Source organism: Mustela nivalis, assembly GCF_964662115.1.
Source record: "Mustela nivalis genome assembly, chromosome: 3".
Taxonomy (NCBI): Eukaryota; Metazoa; Chordata; class Mammalia; order Carnivora; family Mustelidae; genus Mustela; species Mustela nivalis.
In genome coordinates, this window is record NC_139022.1 from 132776236 (window position 1) to 132796780 (window position 20545).

Genomic DNA, 20545 nt, shown 5'->3' on the forward strand with positions numbered 1-20545 from the left:
GTCGATGTACATATGCATGCATACAATAAAACACAGATTTAAAGGTCTAACAGAAAATACTGCTAAATATTTTCCTGATCTCAGAGTGAATGAAGTCGTAAAACAAAAAGAAGAAAACATTGAAAATATAAGTCTATTTTTTTAAAAAGGATGTAAAATTAAGGCAAGCTAGGAAAAATACTACATCAGTCTGTTTCAGTTTCCTTATTTATTCCTTCGTTAGCAGGTGGAACTGAATTATACAAGATTGACCTTTTGGTGTATGGTTTTGTTTTAACAAAACATTCTTAAACTTTTTTTTTTTTTTTTTTTTTTTTTAAATATTTTATTTATTTATTTGACAGAGAGAAATCACAAGTAGATGGAGAGGCAGGCAGAGAGAGAGAGAGGGAAGCAGGCTCTCTGCTGAGGAGAGAGCCCAATGCGGGACTCGATCCCAGGACTCTGAGATCATACCTGAGCCGAAGGCAGCGGCTTAACCCACTGAGCCACCCAGGCGCCCCAAACATTCTTAAACTTTTAAACAGGAAAAAATTATCAGTTAGGACTGTTCATACTTTTTCTTGTCAGTCATTAATGCACTGACCATCTATAAGTAAATGTCCCATTTTAGCTTTTATTTCAACCTTTCTTGCTTCTAAAACCTGGACCCAAACTGTTATTAAATAAAATATCTTGGTGTTTTTTCAGTAGTGAGTGGTGAAATAAACAGGAAATGAGAAATAAAGAGGAGAGCCAAAATGAACACTAATAATTTAGAAGGTGAATAATCAACCCTTGAATAATTGAACATTCGCTTTGTGGACACAGCCATAGAAGCATGTGTGCAGAATTTGAGGACAGTAACTTTCAGCATTTGGCATTAAAGATCCAGTGAGTGAGTGGTGCTGGGTTGTCTGTTGAAGTACTCTCACTGGGGACTCCCTTAGTCCAGTCCTACCTATTGGGGTGTTGCAAAGAGCAAATGTAAAAAGCACTATAGACGCAGTGAAGCCTTACCAGTACAAACAATAATGATTTTAATTGTGGATTTTATCCTTTAAAAAAAAACAGTGGTTCACTATTGCTTTAAGGTAATATCTTCAGAACAGGAGCAGCTTCTTACATTCTTCACTCTTTGGTTCTCTCCTAGTAATTTCCTATAATTTTGTTTGTAGAACACATCCCAGACCTTTGTCTTGAGTTTTGTCTGTGTGTTAAAAAACTGTTGGGAGGGCCCCCTCTAGTGTCTGAAGTATCCATTTTTAAAACATTTTTGTCACTCCTAGAAGTTTTAGGAATTAAACTAGCTATTTTTCCTTTCACATCTGGACATAATTTCTTTTTTTCTTTTTGTGGGGGGAGGAGGTTATTTTCCTTTTTTAAAAAGGTCACTGGAATTATGGGTAGGGTGTGGATTAAGGGCAGCAGAAAACATGGGAAAGGAAGGCTCAAAATGCCATTTCTACCTTTTTAGAAATAGTTATTTTTAAGTGAGCTGGATTAAGGCCAAACTATACAGTGTCATGTTGTTTTGTTTTGTTTTAGTTTACATTTGTTTCTGAATTAGGTGCAGCTTAAAAATACTTTGTTTTGGAATTCTTTATGGCCATCAGATCTCATTTTAGAGTTCTTCGCAGTTTCTGAAAGCAGCAGTTTCAGTAGAAAATGGCTTTCAAGTAAAGCCTGGTTTTCTTCATGGAAGTTGTGTTGCTTTGTTACTTTTTGTTACTATTGCTGTTATCTTTTTGTAGGTATACTTTGAAACTATACTATAAGTGTTCTAATGCTGTTGTCATTTTACATAGTTCCCATTGTTTTTCAACCAAGGAAATAAGGCAATTCTTTTAAATTATTGGCTCTCTGCCACCTCTCCCTGTAAACACACAGCACTCAAACACACAGGCCTTCAGCTAAGAATCTTGTGAAGGGTTAGAGAAACAGGACCTTTCTCATTTGACCCAGCTTGAACAAGGAAAGTAGTGTTCTGAAAGCTACAACATTTATAAAGGTTCTAGTAAAAATATTTCATGTGCATGGAGTAAAGATTAACTCCTTTCATCTTGTTCTCTAGCAAATTAAACAATACAAACAGATTTTTAGTGCATTCTTGGTAATGAAATGCTTGGGTGAATTATAATCCTAATTGCTATTGTTCATTCCCACAGCTGCATGTTGACACTTAAAACTGCCTAAGCCACGCATTCTTCAGCCACTAGGATAAACAGAAGCATTTTGAAATCCATCATTTTATGGCATCTTAAATTACAAATCTGTCATTGGCTGCCTTGTTTTTATTTTGTTTCCATTGTTGAAGAAATTAGGAAAAAATGTTACTCCTTTGTATTTATACACAAAATTATTGTCAATAGAATCATTATTGGGTTTTTATGAACATTAATTAATAGTCTTAATTTTTAAAGGAGACGGTGGAATTTATGTTGCAGGGAAACAATTTCTATTTATGTTATCAAACTAGTTGATATTTTAGGAGCCAGCTTTCTCCAAAATTTGAAAGAAAGTAATAGGATTTCACTTTTCCTCCTTAGTAGAACAGTCTTCTGAATATAAATCTAGAAACTAGATTTATTCTGTGATTTGGCAAGTCATATTTATATGTGTAATGGTTCCTTTCAGATTTAACCCAAACCATTTATTAGTCTCTTTCTTTGAAGGTAAAGAGGGAGAGCTATTTGCAGTGAATTTAAAATTTATATTTCCTTATATTTGAGAAACAGGTTTGAATACCAATTATAGCTGAACCTTCCTTACTTGAAAAAAAAAAATAGAACCTTAGAATAACTGAAAAGCTGTATAGCAAGAGTGGGGTATATGGAAGTGATAGTGGACAAATTTTGGTTTTTTCTGTTTCTGAGGCTTAATTTTAAGTGGAAGATTTGAATGACCAAATCCATAGGCATCTATTATAACAAGTGCTAGGTAATAATTGTAGCTTTAGATTTCAGTTGGATACTACTACAAGTCACATTTTCACAGTATTTCTTTGTAATGTCTAAATTCTTAAATCCATTTGAGTATGGAAATTCTGTTTTAATAACCAAACTTTTTGCCATCTTGTATCTTAATTTTAAGGCACTCTATTCAAAGTTCATTCTTTCTTACGAAAATATTACTTTATATTTTTAAATTCTCTTAATAGGTAATTATTATCTGTAATAATAATAGCAGCTAACCTGTATTGAACGATGTCTGTGAGTCAGACACTGCTAATAGGTACCATTTGAGGTTCTACCCTTTGAAGTAGTGTTCTTCTTACTTACTCCCATTTTGCACTTGAGGAACCTGAAATTAAGACAATTGGAATAATTTTGCCAAAAGTCACAGAGTAATTGGAGTCAGATCTTTCTGACTACTAGAACCCTTCTTCTTCTTCTTTTTTAATATTTTATTTATTTGACAGAGATACAGCAAGAGGAAACACAAGCAGGGGGAGCGGAAGAGGGAGAAGCAGGCTTCCTGCTGAGCCAGGCCCAATGTGGGGCTCAATTCCAGGATTCTGGGATCATGACCTTAGCCAAAGGCAGACCCTTAACGACTGAGCCACCCAGGTGCCCCTAGAACCCATGTTCTTGACACTGCTGAAGTCTTAAGTGAAAGTTAAATATGTTGTCATACAATTTCTTGATGAAAAACTATGTAGCCATCAAAAGTGAGGCTTATGGTGACTAGTGACATAGAAAACATACACATGAAAAAAGACCAAGGGATTACAGTTAAATATTCATAGCAATTCCAAATATTTTTAGTGTTATCTTTGGTTTGCCATTGCCTTTTTTTTTTAATGCAATATAAATAATGTTCTCTTATATAATTTTGCTAATTTGCAGAAAATCTTTAAGGAAACAAGAGTGCATGTAAACCAGATCTGGTCAGAAAACTAATAACTTAGTTTTATAATAGACTCGAGTATGTTCAGTTTTCTTTTTAATTTGACCCAAAACCATTTTTTACTGGACTTATGCCAGCTCTAATGTAATCTCTCATCTGTATTCTGGAAGGCTAATGGAATAGTAAAATTTTCTTAAATACAACTTAAATGTGTTACATAGTGTCCTCGAAGTAGCTTAACACACAAAAGATGTTTTCTTTCCCACCCTGTAGAGGTATCTCATTAGGACACCCACTAGTGTCATTATTAAGTTTTCATGTGTTTCTCAGTTTTGATGCTAATCTTTGTGTGTATGTGCGTGCATTTTTTTTCTCTGCAGCACCAATGTGGTTATGAATTATTCAGAGATTGAGTCTAAGGTTCGAGAAGCAACGAATGACGATCCTTGGGGACCTTCTGGGCAACTCATGGGAGAGATTGCCAAGTAAGTGATAATTTGACTCAGCAGTGCAGAAAGAATCCAACAATCTTTACACAGAAATACAAAATTTGCTTTCAGTTTTAAACAGTTTAGCTGCCAGATATAGAGAAAGTTTTATACAGAATCCATTTCCCTTTAAAAATGAGCTCAAAAAGTAAAAAATTTCTCATCAGTGAAGTTTAGAAGACTTACCGTGGCTTTTCATAAAATTTTGACAAATGTGTATAAAATAACTTGAAATAAAGTTAGGAAAATTTTTTTGATGAGCATCTTGACCACTATCCTGGTAAGTAAAGGGCTTGTAAAAGATGATATTAATTAGTGGGGTTTTCACGTGTGCTACATATTACATAAACTATGAGAAAAATATTTTAATGAAAGCATATCTAAATTTTTTGAATTAAGCTTACTAAAATTTTTTAAGCTCTTTGGGAAGACACAGTAACTTAGAACAAGCCTGCCATCTACTGTTAAAATTAATATATTGCAAAGTCTTGAGGAAAATTATTCTTTTTCAGGGCTACATTTATGTATGAACAATTTCCAGAACTTATGAACATGCTTTGGTCACGAATGTTAAAAGATAACAAAAAAAATTGGAGAAGAGTTTACAAGGTATGGACATCAGTTTTTATTATTTGACATGTTGAAAACAAACACTTGAAATTTTAAGGTATATATACATAAGTGATTATGAAGGACATTAAATCCTAGAACAGAATATTCTTAAAAATGTAAAAGAAGATTTGCTATGTGTGTTGTTTTCTATTAACCATAAACAACTATTCTGAATGTAAAATGCTTAAAAATAATATTTATAAATACTTTCATTTTATTAATTTTTTCTGCTGGAGATAATTTGTGCATATCAAAAGTAATAAATCTATAGATGGATGTGTATTTAGTGGATGAGAGATTAAGATGAAAACCACAGTCTAATATAAATATGGTTTCTCATCTCTACATAAAAATTTGCCTGATTTACAATATTATAATATTCTACATGAGCAATAAGTTAGTTTAAAATGTAATTAGAAATTGTAAAACATTAAAATTCTAGCATTTTAAATTTCCAAATATGTGCTTTTTATCAGATTCTTTTCATGTAGTCCTGATTTCATCCATGCGGAATTCTGCAGATTGTCATCTGTTTTCCAAACCCACCATATTTTTTTGCTATTCAGAAAAAGTTTTTCTTTGCTTTCAAAATGGCATATAATATGTGTATTTAAAACTTTAAAAGCAGTATGTTGGTTTTCAGGACTGAAGAGCAGTACTTTATTTAGTTCCATGTTTTGATGTTACTTGTTTCTAAAAACATTCACTGTCTTTTTTTCAGCTTGTACAATATTTGTGATGAAATAGTTGATATTTCTTTATGTCAGGTTTGTCCCAAGCAAAGTCAAGTTCACAATGCATAATTTAGTGAATTTTAGTGTATCCACAAAGTTGTGCAGCAGTCACTACTAATATCAGAATTTATTTTTATCACCCCAAAATGAAACCCCATAAAATGTTTTTTTTCTTTTACTTGTTGGCAGCCAGTTCTTGAAACAAAAGCCATATCATTAACTTCAAAATTTAATTTAATCTGGGGAAAATGCTGTGGGATCATATAATTACCAAATAATTGTTCTCTTTAAATTGATATTTCGAACACCTCACAGTTCTCTATTGCCCAGGTGAAAACTAAAAAATTGAGCCACTTTCTAAAAGCTTAGTGTTCATTTGTATCATACATCAGATATTGGAGAGCTATTTTTTTTAACCTTTTGATGCATGGTGTCCAGTGGACAGTGTAATTATTTACCGTGGTTATAAAAGGAATTTCAAATTGGTAATATAAGTTTTAGACTATGTATTTAAAGTCCAGTGTCAGGTAAAGAAACTCTCCCTGCCTCCCACTTACCCCACAAAGATTATTTATTTCCTGATGTTGAAATTATTTTTTTAACCATTTACCAAAGCTCTATCAGAATTTATTTTGTTAAATCATTTGGTGCTTTGTATTTTTACAGTCATTGCTGCTTCTAGCTTACCTCATAAGGAATGGATCAGAGCGTGTTGTTACAAGTGCCAGAGAACACATTTATGATTTGCGATCCCTGGAAAATTACCACTTTGTAGGTGAGCAATAGAAAAACCTTATAAGCAAATTAAAACAGTAGTTGGAGTTGTCAGTCACCTGAACCAGCTTAGAAGCTTCTCCGCTCTAATTAGAATGTGACTATTGCTGGTTGTGTGACGAGTGCAGAATCCAAGACGTGGGGCCCTAGAGTATTAATTAGTGAAGACAAGAACTTGCAGAAAAGACTGGCTAATAACAACAGAACCAACACAACATGAGTGTTCGGGTTTATATTAAAATATGCACTGGAGACTGGTCCCCTGTGGTGTCCATAAAGGAATAGCTTTAATCATATGGGAAGAAAAGGTTAGAGCTCCAAAACACACACATCTGTTTGAAGCTGGGGTTTTTTTTTTCCCCCTCCCACCAAATAATATTTACTGTGCAAAGGCAGCAAGGCCAGAGTGTGTTTTGAATGTGAACGAGGATACAGAATAAACCACATTTCATTTTGTAGTATACCCCAGTTGAAAGCACTTTAAAAATTCAGTTTTTTAGCCACACTAAATTCTGGTAATTATTATTATTTCCAAACTTGTATTGGGGAAACCAGAGCATTTGAGAACATTTTAGTCATTAAAATGTTAAAGTGGATCTTTTGTTGTTGTGGTGGTGGTGGTGGTTAGAATACTGTAGGAAAAGAAAACATTTATGGATATGTCTTTTTCATATGGCCATCATTAGTAATGCTTTTTAATAGATCTTTCATTGATCTTGTGTAGCACCAGTATCTATAGTCCTTGTAGATACATCTTTACAGGCTTTTATAAGCTAGAATTGCTTCTCGAGACTTAGAATTTGCTGATGAGAAAATTACAAAATTCCATAGCACTATTTGCCTCTTTTTGTTAACTTTAAATACTGAAGTTGGTTTTTTTATGTTGAAATTTTCATGTCTGTTTTTTGTGTTAAAGGGTTTGATACTTATTAATTGAATTCTTAAGGTTTTGTTTCTCCCTTACCATCCTCACAGATGAGCATGGCAAGGATCAAGGTATAAATATTCGCCAGAAGGTGAAAGAATTGGTTGAATTTGCCCAGGATGACGACAGGCTTCGTGAGGAGCGAAAGAAAGCAAAGAAGAACAAAGACAAATATGTTGGGGTTTCCTCAGACAGTGTTGGAGGATTCAGATACAGTAAGTATCAAAGACAAACTGACACCTAAGCATTTGTTTAGCTTCCTTGTGTGTATTTTAAGAATCACGGAAATACAAAAGACCAAAATCTGCCCCCCACTCCCCGCCCCCACCGCTGAAATAGAATACTAAGGTATCTGAAGTACTCATTTTGGCTACTATTATATGGATATTAGGAATCTTCTTTTCTTTTCTTTCTTGTCTTTTCTTTTTTTGTTTTCATTTTTTTTTTTTACTTTTGTGGGTTCAAGAATACAATTTTAACCATTAGTTGTTAATCAAATGACTACAAACTTTTTAAATTGACACACAGAGAATAAAACAGATATATACCCTTTCCTCTTGGAATTACCATTTTTTAAAAGAAAAAAGCATTTCTCTTCCTCACCATCTAGAGCATAAAAATACAAAGTTTGAAGAGATTTTGAACAAATCAGCTCTATCTGGGGCCAAAAACAGGTAAGCTTCCTATAAGTTAGTTTTGCGTCAGTCTCTTTTCCCTTAAGTAAACAGTACTTTAATTTGACATAGGAAAAGGAGACTAACAATACAATCAGTTTTTTACCTAGGCCTGTCACTTTATTCCTAACACATTTAAGAGCAGCTAGAACATTGATTGCTCATGTTTATTTTTAATATACTAATACAGTTTCCCCAAAATAGATCACTAGGTACTTGAAACAGGCACAGAATATAACTCTGTTACAACATGTTGCTTTGGATTCATTCTGTCTTCTGTAAGCTCTGACCATCCCTTGGTCATTTTGTGTATACACAGATAGGCTAGTGCTCTGTATACTTAGCCACAGATTGGGACTTCTCAGTGCCCCCCACCCATATCTCAGTTTTTTTAGTATTTGGATTACACTGGGATCTCAGAACTCCTGCATTGGAACCGTGTAAAAATTTTCTGTTTCTTATCTTGTGATTATCTACAAAATAATATCTTTGTTCTATGCTTTTTTGCTTCCTTGCTCTCAAAGATAAAAAATTATATTTAATTATTAAAGGATGTTTTTAACAGGAAAATTCCTTTTATGACTAAGCATCACAAAAAGTCAGTTCTTTAATTGGGCAACAATATTTCTCTTAAATCATTTGTATGTTTTGGAGTTTTTGTTTGTTTAGTGGAGTAACAAATTTTTGGATTATTCACCTAAGTAGTTATTTTGTTCTTTAGCTTTTTCAAAGTAGTTATAGAGCAATTTAATGTGTTTTTGAGGAGAAATAGCTATTTGCAACTCGTTTCCTCATTCTACTTATTTGTAACCCTCTTTTTATCAGCACAATATGTAATTAGATAAAATTTATAAAATTGAATAAGTTCTCAGACTCAGTCAGTGTGAACTAATTACAACATCTGCCTTAGAGGGAGAGTTGAACATCTTATGTATTTGTATTGCATCCTTTTAAAATTATTTGTGATGTTATATTTATTGGTCAAAAACTTAATCAACTTTAGCTGTTTTGTGTCTTTTCATTTTGACCTTAGATGGTGTCTTGCCAATAATCCAGTATCTTTGACACTCATTTAGTAGGATATCCATTACATTAATCAGTTTTGTTTTCATCTGCTTTCATTTTTCCTATAAATTTGTCTTTTCAAAATCTAGTTTATCACATTTTCATTGAAATGTGTGTTCACATTATTGGAAAATCACTAATTTTTATAAAGCCCTCTGGTTAAAATTTTGTCAAATTCTCTTTAAGTTGGTGGTCACTTTCAGATCTAGTGGACGTATTTTAAAATCCTTTTACAAAAATTTTGGCTTTGCAGTTTTAGCAGGCAGTTCTGCAGAATGGTATTCAATCTCCAGAGTGCTTTTTGGCCACCAGAACTTGGTCACAAAAGTTGCAGCACAAAGGCTCAGCCAGCCACCTTTTAATTATTTTGTTATTTCTCATTGCGTTTTCCCTTTTCTCTCCAGCCTGCCTTAGTTTTCATTGTTTTCTTCTTTTTAACCTCATCTGATTTCTCTGTACCTTCTACTCTTGTCTTTTTGGTTGAGTTTGGATGTGGAAGTGGAGAGGTTCTTTTTAATGCTTAGAATCCCTCTTATTTAGGCCATCAAGGTCAGGGTCTAAAACAAATTTTGACATTTTGGGGTTTTTGTTTATTGCCATGATCTATTGTTTTCATTCTCAGATTCACATGGAGTCTCCCTAGGTTTTGCCATCCCAGCATATGTTTAGACTTGGTGTTTTAATAGATCATCACTGTTCTGAACTGCTTGAGCATATTTCGTGATTCTAGTCTGTGTAGTTCTGGGTGGTGAGAATATTCTTCTTTTTTTTTTTTTATAATAATTAAAAGATGTTTTCCCATGCCGTGAAATCCATTGAATTATTTTTCTAGTTTGACACTTAAAGAATGACAGTTATTTTCAGCATATTTACAGCATACCAGGTTGTGTAGCATTCAGAGTGCTGTCACATATAGTTGGTGTTTTTTTAAGAGACTAATGCTGTCCAGTACTTTCCTAATAATTGAAGAACTATTAAGAGATAAGAATGAAATACAGTGCATTGTGTGACTTATAAAAACAAAAATATTCCCATTTCTCTTTGGCTTATATAGCCTGCGTGGGTTTCTGTGTTTCCCTCTGCTCTTTTAAGAACTTCCTGATATGCTGTGCTGTGCATTAAGGTGGTGTAAGTTTTCATAAACAGAAGCTTTTGAATCTGCACTCCTGCCACTTACTGGCACTACATGGTGTGCCTTGCTGTAATTGTGCTGATCCAGCACTGTGTGAGCGCTCTATTTTCCTTTGAAAACTATTTTATTATGAGGAAAAGCTTCAGAAATAAGGACTATAGACACCTTTTGAATTTAATGTCCTTAGAGTTGCTTTTCTTTTTAATGCTTTATATAGGTGAAAGATACGATCCTGAACCCAAATCAAAATGGGATGAAGAGTGGGATAAAAACAAGAGTGCTTTTCCATTCAGTGATAAATTGGGTGAACTGAGTGATAAAATTGGAAGCACAATTGATGACACCATCAGCAAGTTCCGGAGGAAAGACAGAGAAGACTCTCCAGAAAGATGCAGGTATTAACACTTTGTTTCCTGGGTCTCTTGGAAAGGATGCTACACTCTACATATGAAGCTGGGTTTTTGTTTATCTGAATTTCAGATTTTCTTTTTTTCTTAATAGATTTTCTTTTTTTAGAGCAGTTTTAGGTTCACAGAAAAATTGTACATAAAGTAACAGAGTTGCCATGTTAACCCCCCATCCTGAGTATGGGTATATATGTATACACGTATGCATGCGCGCACGCACACAGGGATACATTTCTCCTGTTACTAACATCTTGCATTATTAGTGTGGTACATTTATTAACAGTTGAAAGCCAATATTGATCTACTGTTCTTAACTAAAATCTGTTACTTGCATTAGGGTTCACTGTGTTGTACAGTTGAGAAATGCATAATATCCACCATTATAGAACCATACAGAATAGTTGCTCTGCCCTAAAAATGCCCTGTATAAAAATACAGAATGATTCATGAATTTCCATGTCATTCCTGCACAGGGGCCATGTTAATCTTCTCTGTATTACTCTAGTTTTAATGCATTTGCTGCTGATGTGAACACTCCGTAGCTGTTTTTAAGATGCTAGGTCAAACATTATTTGTAATTAGTATTGATACACTTTCCGTGTTGTCTGTGTCCATTTTTTTCTAAAGTTGACTACATTTTCTGTGTTTTTATTCAGACTATTGGGGAAAAAAAAATTTCCCAGTAAGAATTTCCGTGGCTCATTTTGCATTTGGGCATCAGATCAGCCAGCCATCAAGTTATTGCTGAGGAATAATGGAGTTTGTTAATAATAAACTTAAATAAGTTTAAACAAAAGTTAAAAAGTGTTTGAAATTTAACTCTTTCTATGACATTTTATTATGATTTCATGCCAGTGTTACAGAAAAAAAAAAATCTAGATGAATTTTTAAGCTAAAATGCTTTCAAATGTAGATCTATGTTTTCATAAACTGTATTTTCTGTTGTTAGGGCATTTGTATTTCATTTTATGTAGAACAATACTTTGAACTTCTCAGCATTCACTTTTTGTTCTTACCTACCAATATACCTATATAAAAGTTAAAAGGGTAATATATATATAAGGACTTCATTTGCAAAAGCAAGTTGTATTACAAGTTCTTTGTCATTTGTGCTTCAGAGTATTTCTCTTGGATAGGCTAGATCAAGGATTTACCATGATTTTTTAGAAGTAAAACCTGATGCCTAATCAGGCTTTGTGGAACTTTCCTAAAGTAACAGTTAGTGATGGAGCCGTTTCTTCAGGGGAGTTCCTGTAATAAGTACCATCTCTCTCCCTCTCTCTCTCTCTCTCTCTCTCTCTCTTTTTTCTCCTTAAAAAAAAAAAAGTTCAGATTTAGGGGTCACTAAAAAGAAGTAAAAATAAAAATATAATTTGAAATTTAAAATATTTATTCAGTGCCCTTGCGTATGTTTCTGTATTAAACTTCTCAAATGCCTTTTTCAAAGACTGTTTCTGGAATATAATCTTTGAAGAGCCAGAATTTACTTTTCATACTTTGAAGATATCTATTTTACAACTGCATTTTTAGCTCTTCTATACTGAAGAGTATGTATGTTATAATAATAAATGCTAAACTTGGGAAACCGTGCCTACTCAAATATACTGTGAATATTCTGTTTTTTCTCTTATTATTGTTCTCATGGCCTATGTGTTTGCGTTTTTAGTTTGGTTTAGAAAACATAGTGGCCATATAATGTGTTGCTATTTCCTGAAGAAATGTGGAAATCAGGTAGGTAGGCTGGTTAGAGATCTATGTGCATTCTTGTGTTGTTGCTTTACCCTACCACTGTCAATTTTTCTTTTTTTCTCTTTTTTTTTTCCTGTTTCCTGCTTGATTATTTTTTTTTTTAATGTTGCCTCTACAACAGGTTCTTCTAGTTCCTAAATCTTTTATATGGTGTATTTGGGTTTAAAAGAGTAAAAATATAGAGCGTATTATTCATCATAGTAACTGAAGAGCACACCAGGGGACTTTACATCTTCAAGTATTTGTGAAAGAAGAGTAGACTTTTAGACAAAGTTGTGTGTGACCTCTGGCATGTTACCAAAATGCCAGACTTATTATTAGTTCATTATTAGATTCAGGAATTCTTGAACACTGATCAGATACGAAGCTTCCATTTCATTATGTGCCAGTCAGTTTTATATTCTCATCGTATAAAGAAATTACCTTGCACTGATACTAAATTGGACATCAGAAAGGTAAGAAATTCTAGTTTTACTTACAGGGCTGATGGTGGGAATCTTTAGGTTATCTGTTGCTAAAAAACTGATGTAAGACAAGAGCTTTTGAACACTTAATTGGAACTTGTGGATTCCCTAAAATGCTTATAGATAAGAATACCTTTAACCCTTTTGCTGTATCTGAGAATCTCTTCTTGATCCTTGAATTATAGATGTTCCAAATTGATTTATCTTTAAGTAGAATGGCTTTAGATTTGTCTGAGATGAATTAGTATAATTTTAAGTGTTTTATTTCAGAATATTTATAAATTAAACCATCTACTCTAAAATTAAATAATATAGGTAATGGAACATATTTCAGGTAATTTCTGTCTTGCTAAAACCAGAAAAAAGCCTCAATGCTTTATTACTGAAGAACAAATTAGTGCTGATGTTTTAAATTCATGGCATATGAAAAACCCAATTTTTAAAAAATTATAACATATGTTTTTCTTTTGCCCCATTAAAAAAGAGAATTGTTTTGGGTATGCCTAAAAAGGAATTACTTCAAAACATTTCAAATATACTTGTTTCCTATAAAGCAATTTTCATAGTAAGGTAAAAGTTTATTCTTCTTATATAAGCAAAATAGAGCATTGTTGTTGTAAAGTGCCATACTTCATTTTTTTTTTTGGATTTACAGGTGAACATTTAATCATTTGAATTTAGTTGGGATAGTGTTTAAAATGTGTCCACTGAAATTGTGGTATTTTATATGTTTATATAAGTGTATGAATCAGTGACAGAATTGTTACTTAAATGGGACTGAAGTTTGCACACCATCCATTTCAAGAAAATGGTCATCAAATGCAGATGTTTGAGTACACAGGATCTCATCAGTTGATTCTGATATGATAATACTGCCATTTTATTTTTTAATTAAGCTTTAAATCTATAATAAACACTTGAATTACTTCAGACTTTATTTGTACACATTTATGTAAATATGTTTTTGTGGCAGTGTTTTAGACTTACCTAGGGAATTGACCGCTCCCCAACACATACATATCATTATTCAGATAGCTTGGGTAACATTCTGTTGATCCCTGTCAAATAGTCAGGGTTTGGAATTTTGTAGCTACTGCTTTTGAAATTCTTTAGACCAAATCACTGAGGGCTCCATTTTAAAATAATCCCTAGTCTTATTATTTTGCTTCATTTTTAATATCTTTTAGCGACAGTGATGAGGAAAAGAAAGCAAGAAGAGGCAGATCTCCCAAAGGTGAATTCAAAGATGAAGAGGAGACTGTGACGACAAAGCATATCCATATCACACAGGCCACAGAGACCACCACAACCAGACACAAGCGCACAGCAAATCCTTCTAAAACCATTGATCTTGGAGCAGCAGCACATTACACAGGGGACAAAGCAAGTCCAGATCAGAATGCTTCCGCTCATACACCTCAGTCTTCACTTAAGGTGGGAAAGGCGTGAGTTTACACACTATATATAGTTTCGTTCTTACAGGTTACTTCTAGAATTACTTCATTAATAGGGTTTGGCATTCCTAGGCAATCATATTAATTATAGATCATCTGGGCTGTATTACTCAGAGTCAATAATAAGAAATCTCTTTGGGGGAAGAAACCTGTCCAAATTGCTGCATGATTGTGTATGCACTTCCTATGAAAGTAGAAGTGATACTTTGGGTTTGTTTGGGAAGGGTGGCGAGTAGGAATTTAGTGCATTTGTTTCCTTCTAGACACCATCACTGGTTGCCGAACACAATCGAGATTCACTAAGGAAAACAGGAGTATTTAGAAGTTGTAAGAATTGACAGAAGAGGACCAACTACATATATAGGGGAAATAGTCTTATTTTATATTTGCCTTATTTTATATTTATATTATATTTGCCTCATTACTGATCAGTAGCAACACTGCTTTCTCCTGCCTTCTTCATTTATTTTTTTTATTCACCCACGGAAATGAAATCCACCTACTAGATACCTGGCCGCAAACTAATGTCTTGGCAGTCTCCCCAACTTGTGTTTTATCCAGTTTGTGTCTTCACATCAGAAGTAGCAAGGGGAGGGCGCCTGGGTGGCTCAGTGGTTAGGCCGCTGCCTTCAGCTCAGGTCATGATCTGAGGGTCCTGGGATCGAGTCCCGCATCGGGCTCTCTGCTCGGCGGGGAGCCTGCTTCCTCCTCTCTCTCTCTCTCTGCCTGCCTCTCTGCCTACTTGTGATTTCTCTCTGTCGAATAAATAAATAAAATCTTTTAAAAAAAAAAAAAAGAAGTAGCAAGGGGAAAACATTTTTCTTATGTATCCTGCAGATTGTAGTTAACTCTAAAAAGAAAGTTAGTTTTTCAGAAAACTAAATGTACCCATAGGATGTTACAGTTACTTGTGTCTAAGTTGAGAATCAGAGATGACTAGAGCAGGTTAGGAAAATAGTAGAAATTTGTTTTCCAAGCTTTATTAAGTTCTGCGTATGTTTTCAGACTTCAGTGCCTAGCAGCAAGTCATCTGGTGACCTTGTTGATCTATTTGATGGCACCAGCCAATCGACAGGTAAGCTTCCACATTGGCTTTTTTCTTTTCAGTAACCTTTGATTTCAGAGTAGTTTTTCAAAATGCCAAATAAAGGATAGAATGAAAAATAAATTTTTTTGCATTGCATTTATTTTTAATAAATTAATGAGCCTTGACCATTATTTGGGAAAATGATTTAATTGCCTAAGGTAAAGAGGAGTGCTTAAATATTTGACCAGTAATTCAGTATTATCTCTCTGTGTCCTTAATTTCTTAATGCTGAATGGGTTCCTTTGCTTTCTCTATAAGCAAAATGTACTGCTCTGCCCATTTTATTGCCTTTCCCTAACTCTTAATTCTGGCTCTCAGCATTAGCTATAGTAGCATTCATTTAAACTTTTTACTCAATTATTCAACAAGTATTTATTGAACCAAACACTGGTCTGCGTGCTTAAGGTATAGTGCTTAGTGAAACAAAGTTCTTGCCATCATGGGTAGGTCAGGTGGAAGAAGTAGTCATTAATTAATGAGTCACAAATAGTCACCTAGTTGTACACATGATGAGAGCTTTGGAGGAAAGGGGAATTCTATGAAAGTACATAACCACCTGCTTGACATATTTTAAGGAGGCCGTAGCAAAACAGTAGTCTCTTCACCAAGATTTTCTTAGAGATAGGATTATTGATTTCTTCAGTTAGACTTTCAGTAAATGCCAGATTTGATTTGAGTAATTCCCTGTATATTAGGTTTTGTTGTTTTGTTTTGTTTTATTTTGTTTTTTCCCAAGAAAATTGGCATTTTAGGTTGCATTTGATGATTATGGAGCTCTAATAAAGTGCTATGCTACAAGTCAAAACACCTTAAGAAATACAACTTCAGTTTAAAGATGATCTTTCCCAACCTATTTAAAGTTTATTTCACATTAAAATGTAGATGTTAAGATTGCTGTATAATATGCAAAGTAAATCTGTTGTTCCTCGATGTGTGTAGTGATTTTTCAAGTGAATTGTTTTAAAATTCACAGTAGTGCTTAAATGGAAGTCTGTGATAGAAAGTACTTTCATTGATAGTATAGTACATGTAATTAATAGAAAATCTTCTGGTATTTTCTCCTTCTCCTTGCCCACTACCATAAAATTCTTGGATTGGGATTGAACTTCATGGGGCATCTGGTTCAACCAAGTTTCTGAGCTGCTTCAGTTCCTGTTCCCTTTTTGCTATAACTCTTAAATGTTCCTAAAATATTTTGTGAACTCCATTGAACTCTCATGCCCTAGATTACGAAAAACTACATCAGTTGTTTAACAGTTTATGTTGTGTCTTTTTGTATGTTTAAAATCCTAACTGTAGGGGCGTTTGCGTGGCCCATCGGTTAGGTGTCTGCCTTCAGCTCAGGATCCTGGGATTAAGCCCCACACAAAGGGCTCCTTGCTCTGCAGGGAGCCTGCTTCTCCCTCTCCCTTTGCCTGCTGCTCCCCCTGGTGTGCTCTCTCTCTGTCAAATAAATCTTTAAAAAAAAAATAAAAATAAAATCTTAACTATAGTATTAACAGTGTGTAGTCATATAATAAAACATAGTGTTACAGAATATCAACTATTTTGGGGGTATAGCTCAGTGGTAGAGCATTTGACTGCAGAATATCAACTATTTTGGACTTCCTGGCATGAAATATTAAGGAGCCCCTTTCATGCATCTGTGGAAAGTTTTAATGGAGCAATCAGAGAAGAATTAACTAGGAAGGTCAGATGAGTGATGTAACTTTTTTCCTCAGTGATACCAAGATTACTCTGAACAGACAGAATTATTAAATCCCTACATGCTTCCTTTGTTTGGCAAGAAACCATTGAGAGCTTTTTCTTCTCCAGTGCAAACAGTAGATTGACTAATTAAATAGAAGTAGCAATTAATATTATTACAATAATTAAGACAGAGTCTGAAATCTTGGAAATTCCTTGCCTTGGCATTTGTTTTATCATAATATTCTCTAAAAACAAACTGAATATAGGTCTGCATCAGAATTATTTTTAAAGTTATCTTCTGCTTGAAACAGTATGCTTACCCAGTTTGTGTAGAACACTCTTCAGTCAGTACATAAATTTTGTTTCTCAAATCTCTATTTAAATACTTTAGTAATCTATTTTAAATTAACTTGAGCAGTAGAAAAAATACTAATATTTAAGCTTCGCCACCTACACGTGAAAAAGTTGAAGAATTTACCATATTAGCATTGCTACTTGGTATGCCGTATGGGTGTCATTTACCAGATGTGCCTGTACTTACAATATTACCCTCATGCAAGTAATATGGGCATGAACTGTAAACCCAAGCAGATACGGCAGCATCTGTACCTCTCACCAGATAAATACCTCCTCTGAGAATATGCTCAGATTTCCTTTCTTTCTTTTTTTTTTTAATGCTACTACATCCTTTTTGTTAACATCTTTAAGACTGTGTGTGATAAAGTCATTGGAGAATAGGTACCAAGTTTTAAAATAAACATGTGAAACCTATTCACCAAGAATCCATCACCACTGTAGTGAGGTTCTTTTAAAAGCTATACTCTAAGGATATTCTGGTGGCTTTTACATATAGTACATTTCTAAGTGAATATTTTAAAAAATATTCAGAAATATATAGAAAATAAGCCAGTTAAAGCTAGAATTCCCGAAACATCCCATTTCATTTTCTACTGTATCTCACTTTTATAAAAGTTCACGTCTCCTTTGTCCCTTCCTAATTAAGGAATTGAGGTCTTGATTGACCTACTATTCTTTAAGTTATCTCTAGTACAATAAATGAGGTTGAAGAGAAAATACACCATAGTCAGTACAGATAGAGGGCCATTACATGTTTTGAATTCTTTTTTTTTTTTTAAGTTTAAAATGTTTTAAAGATCAAATATGTCAAATCCAAAATGTTGATTACATTTATATTTGAACCTGTTGTCTTGTACCCAGTAATCACAAAAATTAGTTGAGGATATTTACATGAATATGAGCCACGTGGTTACATATTGAGTACAATGATTTATATGTTAGAATTTCCATGGGGTTTTCTCTAGTTTAAGTCAAGTTTACTAAAAATAAAATGTTTTAACATTTTCTCTTCATTCATTAAAAGTCATGCATGCTCATTTTAGAAATTTGTTGGAAAACAAGTGATTCACTGTGACTTAGATGCATAATTATTGGGGTGAATACTCTTTTTTAAGTACACTTTCTATATATTGAGTCCAGTATATTAAGCATTTATTAAATGGCAGATCTTTTTCAGACTTTTGATAAGGCTTTTACTTCACTGTGAACTGCTTTTCACCCATGTTCTTCTGACCATTTCCCTGTGATTGTTGGTATTCTTTACAGACTGGTAATTGCTTTATATCTTAACATTGTATGAGTATGCTGTAATTTATTTAACCAGACAGTCTCTTATTTTTGGTGTATTAGGTTTTGTTTTGTTTTGTTTCCAAATTTTTCTTTTGGAAAAGTAGTGGAGTAGCATCTTTCAAAACCATCCAGTTTGGTAAGGAGAAAGTAGTATTTCATTTTATTTTGTATTTGTTTGATGCCTGAGTTTGCATACTTTCCTTGTTCTTATAGGCCATTTGTTCCTTTGTCCATTTCTTTTAGTGGAGCTATTTATCCTTAGTGTTTTTTATGTAAGCTTCTTACATATATATTAATCTTTGTCATATGTTTATAATTTTTTATTGCATTTTGTCAGTTCTTTTAATTTTAAATTTGCTAGAATTTTTCTTGCACAGTTCTTTATAATGTAATCTAGATTAAATTCTTTGTTGAAGAACTTTTCATCTGAAGCCTAAGCACTGTCTAGTTCAGCTATATTTTTCCTGTTCACAGTATTGCTTTGGAAAATACATGTTCCCAGCTGGTGATTGTAAATAACCTCCTTGCTATCCTGAAAAGGCAGATGGAAATGGTTCATTTATAATGACAGCTCTCATGTGGCAATCTTGAAGGATAGGTCTTGTGAAATTTAGCAGTCTTCTATGTGCAGCAATTTTTGGTACACTCTTACTTAAATTCCCTTAGATAGAAGTTATCTGGGAAAATGCTTCAGTATAGAAAATTTCTGTTGAATTTGAGGCACTGGTATGAATAACATCACGCATATAGATAAGGATAGTCCCTCCTAGGAGAGAGGATTTATTTCCTAAAAGAAATAAAAGATTTTAAATTATTGAGATAGTTTAGATCATTTTCAGATTGAAGATCACATTGTGTAAAACCCAAGGAGAAGCATAATCTGTGGCACTTCAGAAGGTTAGATGAAACTTAAGCAGTATTCTTTAATTGGTTATGTTGAAATCAAACTTCTATAGTGTGGGTGGAGAGGTATAATATTTGCTGTAGATAAATTATGAATACAATATAATTTCAGTTCAGATGTTAGAAGGTAAAGCAGTGGAATAACAAAATTGGTAATTATCTGAAATACTAAATCAGGATATGATAAAATTAAAATACCTGGTTTGAAGTTATGATCCTATAGTATTCAAGTGCCTTTTCTACATGGGCACTTTTTAACGTAGACTGGATAAGATTTGAAAATCTCTTAACTTGTTTAGCGTAATAAATTACATATTGATGTTTATTCACTGCTGGATGAAGCAAATTAAAATAGTCCCCAATTTTCAGATCCCTTAATGTTCTAGCAAATGATTTAACTGTCATTCTATTACCTAATATTATACTTTGATCAATATTTTTAACATTCAGGAGCAATACAGAAGATAAATTTATGAATGTAAAGCAGCATCTCTTTGCAACATTCATTTCCTTGCTTGTTTTTATTAATACATGTGCTTTATTAATTAATGTGCTTTATTTTTTATTAATACATGTGCTTTATTTATTAATACATGTGCTTGTTTATATAGTTTAAAACTATAGCTCATTGATCTTTTCTGCCTCTCAGCACATTTTATCAGATTATGTATCTTTAAAGAAGAGATAAACAAATTGCTGTGATATCATCCTTTGGATAACTAGCCAGATGAGCTATAGTGTTGGTGTAAGTTGAGAATCTTGGCCTTGGTGGGAGTTAGGTTAGTTCATGGTGAGTGAGGATACATGAATATGTGCATCTGTAATGAGGTAAAGAAATGAGAAATTTGTTATGCTTGCTGATAGTTGACTACAGTAAATGTGCATTAAAAAGAAATACCAGGTACACATGTAT

The 20545-nt window shown here is 33.4% G+C and overlaps 1 protein-coding gene across 2 annotated transcripts in view; it reads left to right on the forward strand.

The window, feature by feature from the left end:
• Nucleotides 1–20545, forward strand: part of CLINT1 (clathrin interactor 1) — a 60087-nt gene that overhangs the window by 29131 nt on the left and 10411 nt on the right. For both annotated transcript variants that reach the window (XM_082725006.1, XM_082725005.1), the window contains exons 2-8: nucleotides 4209–4313; nucleotides 4829–4925; nucleotides 6329–6437; nucleotides 7412–7576; nucleotides 10450–10627; nucleotides 14040–14286; nucleotides 15312–15381. In XM_082725006.1, the coding sequence (XP_082581132.1) occupies nucleotides 4209–4313; nucleotides 4829–4925; nucleotides 6329–6437; nucleotides 7412–7576; nucleotides 10450–10627; nucleotides 14040–14286; nucleotides 15312–15381 (971 nt within the window). The remainder of the gene's footprint in view (nucleotides 1–4208; nucleotides 4314–4828; nucleotides 4926–6328; nucleotides 6438–7411; nucleotides 7577–10449; nucleotides 10628–14039; nucleotides 14287–15311; nucleotides 15382–20545) is intronic.